The sequence below is a fragment of the Lycium barbarum genome, chromosome 4 (genome assembly GCF_019175385.1).
Source record: "Lycium barbarum isolate Lr01 chromosome 4, ASM1917538v2, whole genome shotgun sequence".
In the NCBI taxonomy this organism is placed as follows: domain Eukaryota; kingdom Viridiplantae; phylum Streptophyta; class Magnoliopsida; order Solanales; family Solanaceae; genus Lycium; species Lycium barbarum.
The window spans coordinates 38386500-38402248 of record NC_083340.1 but is presented as its reverse complement, the minus strand read 5'-3'; the positions used below and the strand labels follow the sequence as shown (position 1 = coordinate 38402248).

At 36.2% G+C, this 15749-nt stretch overlaps 2 protein-coding genes across 5 annotated transcripts; one reads left to right on the top strand and one right to left on the bottom strand.

The window, feature by feature from the left end:
* Nucleotides 1-355: 355 nt before the first annotated feature.
* LOC132635911 (putative uncharacterized protein YDL057W) lies at nucleotides 356-7035 on the top strand. 3 transcript variants are annotated; one of them, XM_060352511.1, is made up of 8 exons: nucleotides 437-512; nucleotides 2006-2054; nucleotides 2148-2266; nucleotides 2963-3045; nucleotides 3636-3757; nucleotides 4678-4842; nucleotides 6140-6233; nucleotides 6433-7035. In XM_060352511.1, the coding sequence occupies exons 2-8, from the start codon at nucleotides 2024-2026 to the stop codon at nucleotides 6677-6679; spliced, it is 861 nt and encodes a 286-aa protein (XP_060208494.1). In that variant the 5' UTR covers nucleotides 437-512; nucleotides 2006-2023; the 3' UTR covers nucleotides 6680-7035. The 3 variants fall into 3 exon arrangements, with proteins under 3 accessions (XP_060208495.1, XP_060208494.1, XP_060208496.1); XM_060352512.1 differs by lacking the exon at nucleotides 2006-2054 and having other exon boundaries at nucleotides 356-512; XM_060352513.1 differs by lacking the exons at nucleotides 437-512; nucleotides 2006-2054 and having other exon boundaries at nucleotides 2162-2289.
* Nucleotides 7036-7348: 313 nt separating this feature from the next.
* LOC132635910 (UDP-sulfoquinovose synthase, chloroplastic) lies at nucleotides 7349-12697 on the bottom strand. 2 transcript variants are annotated; one of them, XM_060352510.1, is made up of 3 exons: nucleotides 12488-12697; nucleotides 9128-10218; nucleotides 7349-7983 (listed from the first exon to the last, which is right to left on the bottom strand). In XM_060352510.1, the coding sequence occupies exons 2-3, from the start codon at nucleotides 10169-10171 to the stop codon at nucleotides 7582-7584; spliced, it is 1446 nt and encodes a 481-aa protein (XP_060208493.1). In that variant the 5' UTR covers nucleotides 10172-10218; nucleotides 12488-12697; the 3' UTR covers nucleotides 7349-7581. The 2 variants fall into 2 exon arrangements, with proteins under 2 accessions (XP_060208493.1, XP_060208492.1); XM_060352509.1 differs by having other exon boundaries at nucleotides 9128-10210; nucleotides 12488-12696.
* Nucleotides 12698-15749: the final 3052 nt, after the last annotated feature.

The following is a 15749-nucleotide window of genomic DNA, read 5'->3' as shown; positions in this document are numbered from 1 at the left end:
CCTTTTCTTTTCTGTGATTTTGCTTATTATACTTGTTGTTGCAGTATAAAAATTGATTGTTGCTCAAGAAAGATATATTAATTGATTATACTATCAACTAAAAAGGAAAATTTCTTGTCAAAATATAATCAACTACCATGCATGCTAAGAAGTTGTGATAATAAACTTTGAATAAAATATATAAAAAATTCATTATATAAAGTTAATGCCTTTATCTAGCGTTTCTTTATGTTTTTTCTGTTGGATGGACCAAATCTGTTTAATTTTGGAAAACTTAAAGGATGATATGTGCTTAAATGTAAATTTAAAAGGGGTAAAAATGAATCTACCTTGAACATAATGGATACCCCCTTTACCTTTTGTGAACATTATTATCAGAAACAACATGGATTGCAGAGAGGTGTAACAAATTCAATTTCTCTTACAATATAAAAACAACAAAAGTATGTCATACATATAATAATCTCTTCCCCAAACCTTTGATCAGATGGTTTCAATTCCCAATTTGCAAGGTAAACACTTTACTATACAAAGTAACACAAAATGGAACATTAAAAAGTTCATCATTTGGATCATCAAGATTCAAAAAGAGTTCTTTTTTTGTGATTTTTATATGGGGTTTCTTACATTTTGTTGAATTTGGTGATCTTTAAATTGGTTTTGCTGAGGATAGAATTTTTGGGTTTTGCCATTGTTGTATGTAAAGCACTCCCATTATCAAGTTTCAGTATAGAATAGTGAAAATTATATCAGTTAATTGCATATATTTCTTCTGATGGTTTAACAACTGCTATTGCTATGCCTGAATTCAAAACTAGTTGAATCCTCAATATTTATTCCACTTCATTTGGACCCGTTTTAATCATGGTTTCAAAAAAAAAAAAAATCTTTAAATATTGTATTATTGGCTGAAATATTGCTTTGTTGCATGGTCATAACCTAAGTTTGCATTGTGGAGTTGTCATACAACCCAAAAAGAAATATCTAGGTGTCCATATTTACACGAAATACTGTTGAATGAAATATGAAGAAAAGATTTTTACTTACTTATGTTTAGAGGACCTTATGGTTATTGGCAGTGTTATCAAAAGCGCAAAAAAGCTCTAAGGTCAGCTGGGGCTTTAATGAAAAAAGGCGCAATGGTGCAAAAAATAAATTATATATATGTTAAGCCCAAGACAAACATGAATAACAAATGTATGGACAAACAAATTGTAAAAACATAACGACAAAGTGAAATATCAATTATCTAGTGTCATCTCTTCAAGAGAGGCTCATTGGCAAGGAAAAGTATGTCTTAGAGCCTTGATGATGACACTGAAGCGCACACTCTGCGAGGCGAAGCGCTCAACATATTTTGAGCCTTGCTTCAGGGCTTAAGCCCGCCCTTGACAACACTGGTTATTGGGCAGGCCATTGTGACTTTCAAGTTCTGATAAATGCAGGTTCCGATCGTTTTATCCATTTTTAACTCCTAAGGGAAGAAAATATCAGCAGTAGATGTGAGACAAGGCAATAAAAAAGAAGTCTTTTGCTATTTGATAAGTTTTGACTTGGGCCATCTTTAGGCATAATGTGATTATTATCTAACTGTAGACATTTTTCAAAAAGAAAAGAATAATATTAAAGTTTTGTATATGAGTTTAACACTCCCTCCGTTCACTTTTACTTGTTCACTTTACTAAAAGTAGATTTTCACTTTTTACTTGTCCGCTTCAGCATATCAAGAGAAAAATAATCTATTTTTCCTGTTTTGCTTTTACCCATAGCATTAATTACTCATTTCAAATCATTGTTTGAAGTCCATTAGAACTATGCCCCGATTGATATGGGTATCATGATAAATTATGCACTTCATTTATTATTTCTTAGGGGTGTGCAAAGTCCATAGTGGACAAGTAAAAGTGAACGGAGGGAGTAGCAGTTAATGGATGTCAATCAAGGATGCTGTAGTTTTGATAACCTTTCATTTATCTATGATGCTGTGATATTGTGATTTGTGCAGGAATTTTAATAGCGGTTGATGAATGTTAATCAAGGATGCTGTAGTTTAGGTGTTCTTTCAATTATCTATGTCCTATTGACTATGTCGGAATGATGCCAATGTTTTGTTTTTCTCACCCTTCGTTTTTCTTTTTCTTCCACAGGGACTTGGCATAAGCGTGTGACAGTACAAAACAGCCATGGTGAGGAACTTGTGGGCGTGCTACATGAAACAAATTCCCTGGAGCTTGTAATTATCTGTCATGGTTTCAGATCAACGAAGGTTTGTTACAATAACTTGAACACGTAAGAGTTACAGCTCCTGTTTATGTGGCTAATTCGTATTGTTATTTGTCTGTTTTTTGCCGACATGTTGTTCTGGGTTGATATAACTGTTTTTGGTGAGAAATAGCTTGAATTTGGTATTAAATTCTTTTAGGAACTTCTCTTTGCTATAACTGAGTGTAGCTGAATTCGTGCTGAGAGAAACATTGTCTTGCTTCTATAATAATTACCCCCCCCCCCCCCCCCCCCCCCACACACACACACAAAAACACACAACACCCCCAAGAACGTATGAATTGCAGCCTAGGAGATATTTCGTGTATCAGTGCATCTACTTGGCCTTGTCTATGCCATTACTTTTATTGGCTGCTAAATTACGTTTTCAAATATTTGAATCTAGTTTATGGTTATTGTTGTGTATCAGTGAATCTAGTTTTCAAATATCTAAAAAGATATGCTTATTGTTTATTTACTGAGATCAAAATTCATTTAGAGATTCTGCTTGACACTGGACATATGGATCAAAGGCCTAACTGGGCTGAATATTTGCCTTTCTACTTTATTATGTGACTCAGTCCAGCAACATCCAACTCTTTGGCTGCTCAACTGTTTTTCATTGTCTATCGTACAATTTATGGAGATTGATTGGGTTGACTGCTAATAGTTGTATTTATTAATTTTGCTTTAACTTCAGGATCGGATCCCCATGGTGAATCTTGCTGCTGCTTTTGAGAAAGAAGGAATTAGTGCCTTCCGCTTTGACTTTGCAGGAAATGGGTATGTTCGAATACCAAAGCCAATATGGGAACCTCTAGGTTAGCAAATAAATAGAAAAGGGGGGGGGGGGGGGGGGGGGGGGGTGCGGCACCCTGTGAACTTTATTCTTCTCCTACTCTTGGAAATGGTTATTGAATTCTCTCCTTTCTGGAAAGATGAGGAAAAACTACTAGGAGTACCTGTTCGTATAGGTTATTGAGAGAACTAAATATATATGTATCTGGATTGCTGCTGCATAAGCATATGGACTAAAAATACATTTATTGAACTTTCATACATTTTTTTTGTTCCTTTTTTTTTTTTTTTTTGCCCTTTTCACTTGCAGTTATTAGGAGCTGCTCACATACTTTTCTTATATAGTGTTGTGTCATATACACTATATTGCACCTTCCAGCTTGTTAAATTGGAATCATACAGATAGGGTGCTGAGAGATGAGTCTTCTCTTCAAGTATCTCAGGATTAAACTTGACTTACGTTACTCATAGGATTATATTCTCTATAAAGACAATAAATTTCTAATTTCTAAATAGTATGAACACAGGAAAAAACAATTGAAATGAACTACTGAAGACTCTATTTTTTGTGTCAGGGAAAGCGAAGGTTCCTTTCAGTATGGTAACTACCGTAGAGAAGGTGATGATCTTCGTGCCATAGTTGAGCACTTTCATGAGGAGGAGCGTTTCATAGCAGCAATAGTTGGTCATAGTAAAGGTATAGACTTTGAAAGCCATCTTATGTGTGATCTTATTGGGGTTCTTTTAGTGGTTTCAGTACTTGCGGGATTATTAACAGTACCTTTTGCATATGTTCAGACTCAACTTTTCAATATTGTTATTTCATTATGAGCTTTTCAAACATTGAAGAAGGATTTCCTATCTAAGTAAATAGTTCTATGTTAGAATCAAATTAATGATTGCGGATTTAGCAATTTTAGGTGTACTGTTATGTTTATTTTGAATTTAACTTTGACAAATAACAGTAAATGTTGTCAACCTACGTGTTTTCACCCCAGCATTACATGGTCCTGCTAACCATTGATGTCTATGATGATTTTTTTCCTTAGTACATAATCTACTTTGTAGGCGTCTGGACATAAAAAATGTGATATTTGAAAAAAAAAAAAAAAAAAAAAAGGTATTTTGGAAGTTGAAGTTGTGTCTTGGGCATGTTTTTAACTTGAAAACAAATAGAAATTTTGTGATTTGGAAAAGAAATTCACTTGAAAAACTTATCACAACCATTTTTTCAAACTTGAAACTCATCTTCAATATTTTTCCAAGAAGACTGGCCAGTGGTAAAAACCAAACGCTGTTTTGATTTTTCTTTTTTTTTCAAAAAGAAGCAAAAAATATTTATTGGCAAACTTGCTCTAAATTTCTTATTAGTAAGAGTTGCACAAATACTGAGTTTTCATGATAGTGATGTAATGATCTCTCAGGCCACGATCAAATCAAGAAACAAAAAATATTTTCTTGTACTACAATTTGACTTATGTCCACTTTTTATATAGTCCAACACATTCTGTGGCTCAATCAAGTTTTAGTAACTATCTCCTGCTTATTCCTCTGCATATTGTACCACCGCTAATATTCTCGCCGAAAGTGTGTTTTTTCGTGATAAATTACCTGCAGGAGGAAATGCTGTGCTCTTGTATGCTTCGAGATACAGGGATGTACAAACTGTCATCAATATTTCTGGCCGCTTCAATCTTGAGAGAGGCATAGAGGGTCGCTTGGGCAGAGACTTCAAAGAAAAGATAAACTGGGATGGTTTTATTGATGTTAGAAATAGAAAAGGTATACTTAATAGCCTTCTTTTACATTTGTTCTTCATAATTGACATATTTCTGTCCCATTTTGTGTTTGATGTTCTTTGGTCTGGATGATTGGATGTTTCACACTTCTATGCAATTCAATGGATAATTATAAATTAAACCACTTAGGGAGGTGGTGGACATGGTTAGATGATTTGTCTCACATGCTGTGGCTGGTTTGGCCGATGGAAATTACTTCGCAGTTGATTAGACAAGACATGGGCTGTAAATGTGAGGTATAACACAAGTGTGGTTGATGAGCATGACATAATGCTACCTTCAAATATGGAATGTGGCATTTTTATAAAGCAAACTAAAACGGAATGTAAGACACATAAATTGAAACGGAGGGAGTCTATCGATATAAAAATTAAAATATGTGCATATATAACAAGACAAGCACCTTAGTATAATTAAGAATTGTACTCTAGTGGCCAGGTGGGTTTGCTAAGGCTTAGAGTTAATTCTTCAAGTATGTTTCGGACGTTGCTCTGCGCCTATCGTGAAAATGGCGTCATTTTTGTACATAATTATGTGATCCTATATTTAAAATAATACCTGATCTTATAGTACCAGTTTCCCAAAAAAAAAAAAACCTGATCTTAGCTTTCTTTCCGAAGTGATATACACATTCTTGAAGCAACTCCTTGTTTTTTTTGTTTGTTATTAAAGTTATGCGTTTTCAGTTAACTAGAATTTTAACTTTGTAATTCACTTAAATTCAATAAATCTAAAAATTTGTAGTTCATATTTATTGTTACGCTCCACAAAAAGAGCATGCTTTGGTAGAAAAAAGAATTTGAAGCTTTATTATGAAGTAAAAAAAGAGCAACAGTAAAATCCCTTTGTCGTGTCCGATATTGTCCAACTCTGCCCTTCCTGTGCTGTTGGTTTTGCTGTAGATCTGCCTTAGACTCTGGACGAATTCTTGTTCAAAATTCTGGGTACGTCACTGCTCCAAAAGCGGCATAAAGAAAAAGAATTCTAGTAACCTTCTTGCGCTGTTGATCCTATGCAATCTCTAATTTGTGGTTGCTTCCTCTACTATTCTTAGGCTGAGAGTTGACATGATTAGGCTAAGAGTGAGTTCTGTTTTCTATTTTCTATTCTGATACCCCTTACGTGCATAACACACTTTAGGGGGGAAAAAACAATGATAAAACAATCTAATGTAACATCCCGCAGAAGATATGGTAACCCAAATTCCAACTTTCTCAGTGGATTTTTAAGATTGCCTTCAGTTGTTAATACTCCACACTGCCATCTCTTGATATTTGCAGGAAGGTTCGAATATCGTGTCACTGAGGAAAGCTTGATGGATCGTCTAACAACTGATACTCGTGGAGCATGTCAAAGTATCCCCAATAGCTGCAGGTCAGGAATTGATATTGATTATAACTGAGTGATTCTTGGATATTCACGTCATATCTCACTGTATGATACAACCTTTTCAACTGTTGGGCACTAATTCTCTGCGTCCATTGTGCGTACGTCTCAGTATGAGGCTACTTTTGCTTGTGAATGGCTTATTGTTTTACAACTTTGTACTAAACCTGCTGGATTAATATAATAGGGTGTTGACAATCCATGGTACAATGGACGAAATGGTCCCAGTTGAAGATGCTATGGAATTTGCCAAGAATGTGCCAAATCATAAGTTACACATTATCGAAGGGGCTGATCATGAATTCACCTTGCATCAATATGAGTTGGCTTCAGTTGTGGTGGCTTTTGTGAAAGCGGGTTTATGTGGAGACTACATGGCTATGCCATCTCGGTCGTGCAAAAAAACAAGTGCAGATATACATTCACGACTTTGATCCAATATCCTTCCGTTGTATACAAGTTTACTATTTACCAACACCAAGTAGACAACAAAATAGCTTGTAAGTGAGCGCAGCCACTGTTGTGACTTGTATCTCACCACTAATGAAATAGAGTTTTTGACGGACCAACTGCCAAGACTCGGGGCATCACATGAAAGTTAGTATTTGAGAATGTGTAGATACTGCAGGAGGTGGGAAAGAAAACAAGAAAAGGATATTATAATAGTAATGGGGGTTGTTTCCTTTCCTACTTTTGCTGGGAAGAACCTTCTTTCAACTTTCTGTCAAATTTTATATCAAACATGATGATCGTTGATTTATACATGAAGCGAAATGTTGAGATTGCTCCACTTTCTGCGGTGTTTCTAAGTCTGAGAGCAGCACAGATTGTGCTGCATACTACTATGGCTTTATTAATACAAGCAAGAACATCATAGGAGACGTCCTAATTATCTCAAAGTGTTCATCATTTTCAATATGTTACAGAATTGGTAACTTTTTTACTTGAACATTCTGACTTTATAAGCCAATAAATCGTTCATCTACAAACATAAAACAGTGTCATCTAGAAGTGTAGACCCCATAGGCAACCTCTCTTCAGTCACCATGCAAGCAAAAGCTAATACTCAATGCAGCTGCCAAAAGCCCAAAAAGACCAGGAGATCTGGGAACAGGTCTATGTAGCCAAAACTACACAAGTAATTCACATATAAGTTTCAGGCTTGAACAGGTCACGACTTCCTCGAGTATCTCTTTGCATATGAATACAACAAATTCTCCCAAAAACTATAACACAAGAACATCCAAGGGGTTGTAAAAATACTATAGCTCCTATATAAAATGATGACAAACGAGAACTCTCAGCTTAGGTCTTTCTAGAGTTATGTCTAAGTGATTTATGCTGCAACAGTCTTTGGTTTCGCCCCAATTTTTTTCCAAGAAACGCTAGGCATTATCTGCTTTGTGTCGACACGATCCTTATATTGAACAGCAAAGTTCAGTAGTGAGTCAAGAAGAGAATCAGAGAGGAGGTGTGGTTGTAGGCCAAGCTCATATAGTTTAGTATGTTTGGCATTGTAGTAGTGTTCCTCTGCCTCTACTCTTGGATTGGGAACCGATGTGGTCTTCACCTCAAGCCCAAGTTTTGCCCCTGCCTTGGTGACAAGGGCTGCAAGCTCGTTTACTGAAAACTGCTCTGTGAATTGGTTGAAAACCCGGAACTCTCCCGGCTGTGCTGGATTGGCAATAGCAATCTCAACACATTGAACTGTATCTCTGATATCCAAATATCCCCTGGTCTGCAAGACACAATAACATGCATTAGGAAAGCCTGGGATTGACTGAAATGGTAATTGACTTATTGTCAGGGGGGGTCATTGGTCAAGAAGTTTTTAAATAAATACAAACAGTAAGCGGGTCATGAACAAAGAAAATCAAGCCCCATCTAAAAGAAGGAATCCTATCAACTTCACCTTTTATTATTATTATCTAAAGACTACCTATCTGGCCCCTTCTCAGTTCTCACCACTTTTTGCTTTCCCAGGATAATTGTGTTAGATGCATTATATGAGGTGAAATCATCCAATTCATAACACCTTCGATTTGCAGCAGCAATCTCCAATTGTACAAAAGTTTATAGTCCATGGGTTTTGCTAATTTTGGTGCAATGAAATACGATGCAAGAAGGGAGGAAATATCAGCTTGAATTTTGCTGTTGGGGAGAATGTATGCAGAATACATCAACAGTCCAGTGTTTTAAGCATTTCCTATATAGAAGGTTTCTCAGTTCCTTCCTGATTAAAAAAAGGATTTTTCAGTCCCTATATCCGTGTTGAATGGCTACAGTCTTTGGCAATGAAAGAACAAGTTGAATCTCAACTCTCTTAGTCTCTTTAGATGAGGTAGTCTATGGATTATGTCACTGATTATTGAAGTTCACCCTGTTTATGGTCCCAAGAACAATTCTTTTTGATAAGTTGGTCCTAAAGAACAAATAACAAAAGCATTAGAGAAGGATTCAATGCATATTCTTTACTTATGCACTTTATAAAAGCTAGAAAAGAAGTTTAACTTGAGTATCTTTGGCCAGAAGCAAATTTTCTCTACTAGTATTAGAGCCTGTTTGGATGGGCTTATGCCTATAAGCTGTTTGCAGCTTATAAGCTAAAAAAAATAAGTTGGGGTAGTCTAACTTATTTTTTTTGGCTTATAAGCTGTTTTCAGCTTATAAACTGCTTTAGATAAGCTAAGTCAAATAGGCCCAATTATTTTTTTGAGCTTATTTTAAGCACAAAATGACTTTAAGCTGGCCAGCCAAACACTCAAAAAAGTTGAAAACAACTTATAAGTAACTTATAAGCAACTTATAAGCCAATCCAAACGGGCTCTTAGTTGTGTATTCATTAAAATGCAGTACTACATGGAATGAGAGGAAGTTCGTACCTGCCCTCCTTTACCATACACCGTAAGTGGATGTCCAACAGCAGCCTGAACACAGAACCGATTTAATGCAGTTCCAAATACAGCATCATAATCAAGTCTGTTAACCAGCTCCTCGTGCATTGCAGTTTCATCAGTCCTTATCCCATATACAACTCCCTGGTTCAGGTCGGTAGCTCTGATTCCCCATGCCTTGCAAGTAAAAGCTATGTTGTGGGAATCATGGACTTTACTCAAATGATAGAAAGAGCTTGCTTGTTTGGGATAAGGAAGAGTATCTGTTCTTCCATTATGAGTGATAGTTATATAACCTTCTTCAATATCTATATTAGGGGTCCCATATTCCCCCATTGTCCCGAGTTTGACCAAATGACACTCTTCCCTAAACTCCTTTATGGCAAATAGTACATTAAGTGTCCCTATCACATTATTATGTTGGGTAAAAACAGCTCTTGACCTATCAATCATAGAATAAGGAGCAGACCTCTGCTCTCCAAAATGCACAACAGCGTCAGGTTCAAACGACTTGAAGGCTTCTGCCAAGAACTCAAATTCACATATATCACCAACAAACAGTTGAATGTCTTTTCCTGTGAGAGATTTCCAACGCCTTATGCGGTTATGGATAGATGAGATGGGTGTAAGAGAATCTAGACCAAGCTGGTCATCAAATAGGCGACGGATAAGGTTGTCAACAATGGCAACTTCATATCCCTTTTTGGATAGGTGGAGAGCAGTAGCCCAGCCACAATAGCCATCACCACCAATGACCATGACCTTCTTCCTAGTGGAGGCTCCATCAGTGGTCTGTTGAGACCCAGAGTCGTTCTGGGTTTTGGCTTCTTGGCTCATGGAAACAGCTGAAGCTCTGATCACACATTGTGAAAACCTTTTCCTTTGCAAACTTAGCTTTTTGAAGGGTGACAAGGAGATTCCCATATTAAAAGATGTTGGAATGGGAGTAGAGCATTGGTTAATAGACTTGAAATGCAGCTTGTTGCTGGAAGAGACATCTAAAGAACAAGTAGTAGAAAGTAAATGTGCCATGATAACCGCCTCGACTTGAGCCTACCAACTTTCCTAAACCTGCAAAACTAAGAAAAACAGAATCAGAGCAGAATGTAGACTCCCACTCCATCTAGGATATACAAGCATAAAGGAAAGCTAGTTTCCAGGAACCTAAATAAACAAAACAGCAAGTGTCCTCTGGGAAAGCCACTGTCATGAAACTGAAATCAATAAATAGATAAACAGCAAGTCCTCTTAGCATGAAAACTCATTCTTAGATCTTCGATTTCCCTTTTTTTTTTTTTTTTTTTTTTCTGTTGAATGTAAATAGATTTCAATCACAAAGTAGAACTAAGGAGAGGATGGCTAATACACTTCTACAGAATTCTTCTTAAAAGAACTGGCCAAAGTGTAACAAGAAAATTATTTTTTGATGATTCAGAAATCCCCGTGAGTTAGCTGGACCAACCCTAATTGTGTTTTTGAAACTCGAGGGAGTATGGGCCCACCCTCTACCATTTCTCCCACTTAAATACCAGGCTTCAAACCAGTGGAACAAACTCGTGATGTGCGCCAAATCCACATACCCCGCGCTGCATCCTTACTACTGAACCAAACCCTAGGGGCAGTGTAAAAAGTTTGAGAACAGAAACTTTTGACGAATATATGCTTGACAAATAACGCATGACCATCCTTAGGGAAGGTGTTTTTTTATCACACCATCAAATTTGGGGTAGAATACACCATAGTAAATAGTATTGTGCACCTAAGGGTGCAGCTTATTGATCACTGAAGCGGGTAGAGAAACATGAGGTCTCAGGTTCAAATTTCAGCAGAGGGAAAACCAGTAGGTGATTTCTTCCCATTTGTCCAAGCCTTGATTGACAGAGTTACTCGGTACTTGTGCTGGCGAGAGATATTACAAGTATTGCTAGAAGGAAAGAAGCATGCAAAAGACAGATGGGTACAATGTCGAACTGGCATGTGAACAATATCCTAGGAAGCAGGTGGAAGATCTGAAAGCACTTTCCTGCCAGTATGCCCAAAATCTGAAGGTTTCAATAACTTTTTTGATAAATATTGAAGGTTTAAGTAAATTATCAGAATTGCGGTTTTGGAAATGTTGACAATAATTGTAAGATTGATAGTAGCAATCAAATGAGTGAATTTCTTCTCTACGCATTTAAGAATGCAACAATGACAATATCTCTTCAGAGGAGAGATCATCTCCATCCTACTCCTTGATCACTGCAGGCGTCCCAAGAAGATGCCCACAGTAAATTGCATCCGGAAACTTCGGCTGATGAAATATCAGTCTGAATCACTACTCGATAAGGTAAAGTTGCTTAATTGAAAGGATTATTAACACAAACATTTGTTTGGTCAAAGTCATGATGGCACTTGCACCACTAATTGAGCATTTTACTTATAACAGCTTTGTCAATCCTCAGCCTAAATGTGCAATTAGGACCAAGCAAAGCATCATAAGGGTAACAATGCAATAGTTTCACTTATAGCAAAGCCCCAAAAATGGAAAGACTAGATAGTAATATATTCCCAATGATGGGTTTCATGTTACGGATGCTTAAATGCCAAAGACGTTTCCAATACAGACATATAGCTAGTCTAGTCTGGAAATCCTCAGTGATTTGTACAAAGTGACGAAACAACAACAGAAAAGCATGTGCATCATACATGTTGAGACTATTTAGTCAAACCCCAAGCCCAGAACAAAATCAGTCCAGCTCCTACCTCTTCAGCATCCATTTTAGCATGCCAAGCTCTAGCTCTTGGGATTCAATTACAGTTACTCCTATCAATTACTCAAGTCAAGCAAGCATACAACACTCTAAGCAAGTAGTAATAAACACTAAATTCCACTACGAATATGATGCCAAGTTAACATTTACTTGTGGAGCTTCCCACCCCCCCCCCCCCCCCAAAAAAAAAAAAAAACACTATATACAAAAAATTGATAGACAGTTCATTTATGACGGTAATATCAAGAACGGGACTTTGGTAGACAACCAACTAGAACAGGAAACCCCAGTTGACTTCATAATCTGAACAAATAAAAGGGTCACCAAATATTGCAAAGAAACAACCTTGGGAACTAAAAGGGTCACCAAATACTGAAGCAACTTCAAGAATTTAGAGGGTCACTACATATTGTGAAGAATCAACTTCTAAAACTAAAAGGGTCCCCAAATATTGCAAAGAAACAACTTTTGGAGCTAAAATGATCACCAAATATTGAAACAATTTCAAGAATTAAGAGGGTAAAAGCAACTTGTACAACTAAAATGGTCACCAAAATATTCCAAAAGAAGTAAGTTGTGAAGCTAAAAGGGTCACCTCAGGGCGATGTTTGCCAGAGATAAAATCCTTAGCAGAGAGAGAGAGAGAAAGAGGTAAGATCTCAGCTAAGTGTTGGGGCTAAGATTTTCATTTGTCTGGGGAAAGCATCATAGTTTTGCCCAATGGATATTCTTTACATCCCAACATCATTCACGCCAAATTTACTACTTTCTCCCCTTACCGGGTTTCATTTTGTCACCTTAATTTTGTGCCAGTCCGGAACCAAAGTACCCCAATAAAAAATAAGGATGAAATAATCATTGCTAAGCCCGTCAAGCGGTCCGAACCGAAACCGGACCGGCAACCGGTTATAAAATCGGCCGGTTTCCGATCTAAAAACCGGAACCTGACACTGGTTTCGGTTTACCAGTTTGAAACCCCAAATCAAAACCGGTCCGTTCAAAACGTCCAAAACCTCTTTTTTTTTTATATATAGTATATGTATATTAGTATATTGTAGGTATATTTACATATTTTATATAAGTTTATAAGTAAAGTTTATATATTTACTGACTAACAGGCTAACAGCAAGTCAGCAATACAACATATAAGTGTATATATATATATATATATATATATATATATATATATAAGTTATATGTATAATATATATTATAAGTATATTCTTAGTATATTTTAGGTATATTCCTAACTTAATATAATAAAAATATGAACACAAGTAAATAGAAGAAAGCTCAATGAGCCATATATTTTATTCATTCTTGGATAACATTTATTTGCAAGTTGTAGTTTTTTTAACTTGCAAATAATACATGAGTTGCAAAGAAATAGTAGAATAATAAAATCACCAATTCTCAATCATTTGGTTAATTTCCCCCATATCATATTCGGCCATGGAGATATCTTCAAAGTCTTCCATTTGGTCCGGTCTACTTACTATCAAATCTTCAATCTCTTCCTCTTCGCCTTCCTCCGCTTCTAAGTTCTGGTTGCGTCGCTCCGATCTAATCCAATCGTGAATGCACACCAGTACTTGCAAGCCAAAGCCAGATAATGAGTGTCTATGGTCTCCAATTTGTTGTCTTCCCTGGCTAAATGCACTCTCCGAAACCACGGTTGATACTTGAACCGTAAGGATATCTCGAGCCATTCTTGAGAGTATCGGATGACTTGCCTTGTATTTCTTCCACCATGCTTAGACGTCCAGCTCATCTAGTTCCTTGATATCGACATTTGGCTGCATCAAATAAAACTGATATTCATCAAAGTTTGTATTACAAGAAAAAGTTGGATGTGAATGTAAAACTTTTAAACCCGACAAGCCCTTTTTGCTACTTTGAGAAGTAGTAGGGCGTGGAGCAACGGGTGTAGCATGTTCTTCCAAACTAGAATAATGAGTAAAAACTTTTCTAAACTCATCATCAATAGCGGTTTCGGCTTCAGCTAAAGATGGTTGAACTCCCTCTTCAATTTCTAAAAATGTATAAATTTGACCAACTAATGTTTTAGTATAAGACACTTTTAAACAAGAATTTAAAAGAGAACCCAATATAAATAAAGTTGGGATGGGAAAAAATACTTCTTAAATTTTGTTGTCATATCAAAAATAGCCGCTTGATAACCGGGTTTATATTTATATTCTTGTAAAACTCTAGCTATTTCTGCTAAGTAGACTAAAATTCCGGTTACCGTGGGATAGAATTGTCTAGAAAAGCAAGAGTTGCATTATAAAAAAATTCTAAGAGTTCAACACATTCCTTAACATCTTCCCAATCCGTAAAATTTAACCAATCATCACTATTAATATTATATTTGTTGTGAACTTGTTGTATGGGAATCCTATACTCATATGCTTGTTGTAGCATAATGTAAGTGTAGTTCCACCTAGTCTCAATTTCTACTTGAATTTTCCTAGGTCTAAGGTTATTTTCCACACAAGCATTCTTAAAATCTCTAATTTTCCCCTATTAGCATTACAAAAAAAAAAAAAAAACCGCAACCGCATCTCTAACTTTTTGAATAGAATCGTCAAAACGCATAAGACCATCTGTAACAATTAAGTTTAAAATGTGACAACTACATCTTACATGAAAAATATTTCTTAGCGGAGGGTTTAGTTCTCTTTTTAAAAGACCAATCGCCTTTGTATTATTAGAAGCATTATCTAAAGCAATACAAAGTGTTTTTCTATAAATATTAAAAAATCTCATAATAGTAGACATTGAATCCGCTAAAATTTTTCCATCATGACGACCTTTTCCTTCATCATATCAAAAAGCTATAATTCTTTTTTGCATAACCCAATTGTCATCAACCCAATGACATATAATAGCAAAAAAAATCTAACTTGTTAAGACTAAGACTCAAATCAGCGGTAAGAGAAACATTACAATTTAAAGAATTAAATACATGGCGCAAATAAAATCTATATTTTTTATACAAATCTATAACATCCACTCTACAAGTACTTCCTCATTAAGCCCACGCCTAACAATACCACTACTACCGGCACCACGTCTAAATCTCTTCGCCATTATTAAATAGAATTAATTTAAATCACACTCAAATAAATCACAAGAAAATGAATTGCAACAAATTAAATTGCTAGAATTAAATTGCGTAAATTAAATTGCGTAAATTAAATTGCGAAAAATAAAGATAGAGTTGGAACGAAGGTACCAAATTGCCGGACTAATTTCCAACAAAGTGAAGGCGGCTACAATTGCAAATCCACCAAAGCTACTTCAGATTGTTGCAAAATCACCAACTCCACCAACAATATTATAATTGCAAAATTAATAATTGAAACTATAATAAGACTTTATAATATTTATTTGAGAGAAATTTAAAGTGGCTAATTGTTGCAAAGTAACTATAATTGAGAGATTGAGATTTGAGAGAAAGAGAAGAGTGAATTGGTGTGGATTTAGGAAATGGAGAGGGGTTTATATAGGAGTGGGGGATGAGTTAAAGTGTTAAAAGAAAAGTTTGGGGGGTTTGGGGGGGGGGGGGGGAATAGTTGGGGCCGTTTGGCAACGGCCATTTTTGCAAATGGACCGTTGCCCAACGGTCCAATTTGGGCCCAAAGCCGCAACGGCTACAAAGTAAAAAAAAATAAAAAAATTTCACCGGTTAACCGATTCCGGTTCCGGTTTCAAAAAAATTAAAACCGGACCGGTACAAAATAATCGATTAACCGGAACCGGTTCAACTGGTTCCAGTTTTACCGGTCCGGTTACCAGTTTGAACCGGTAAAACCGGACCGGTTGACGGGCTTAGTCATTGCATTGGATAAAGC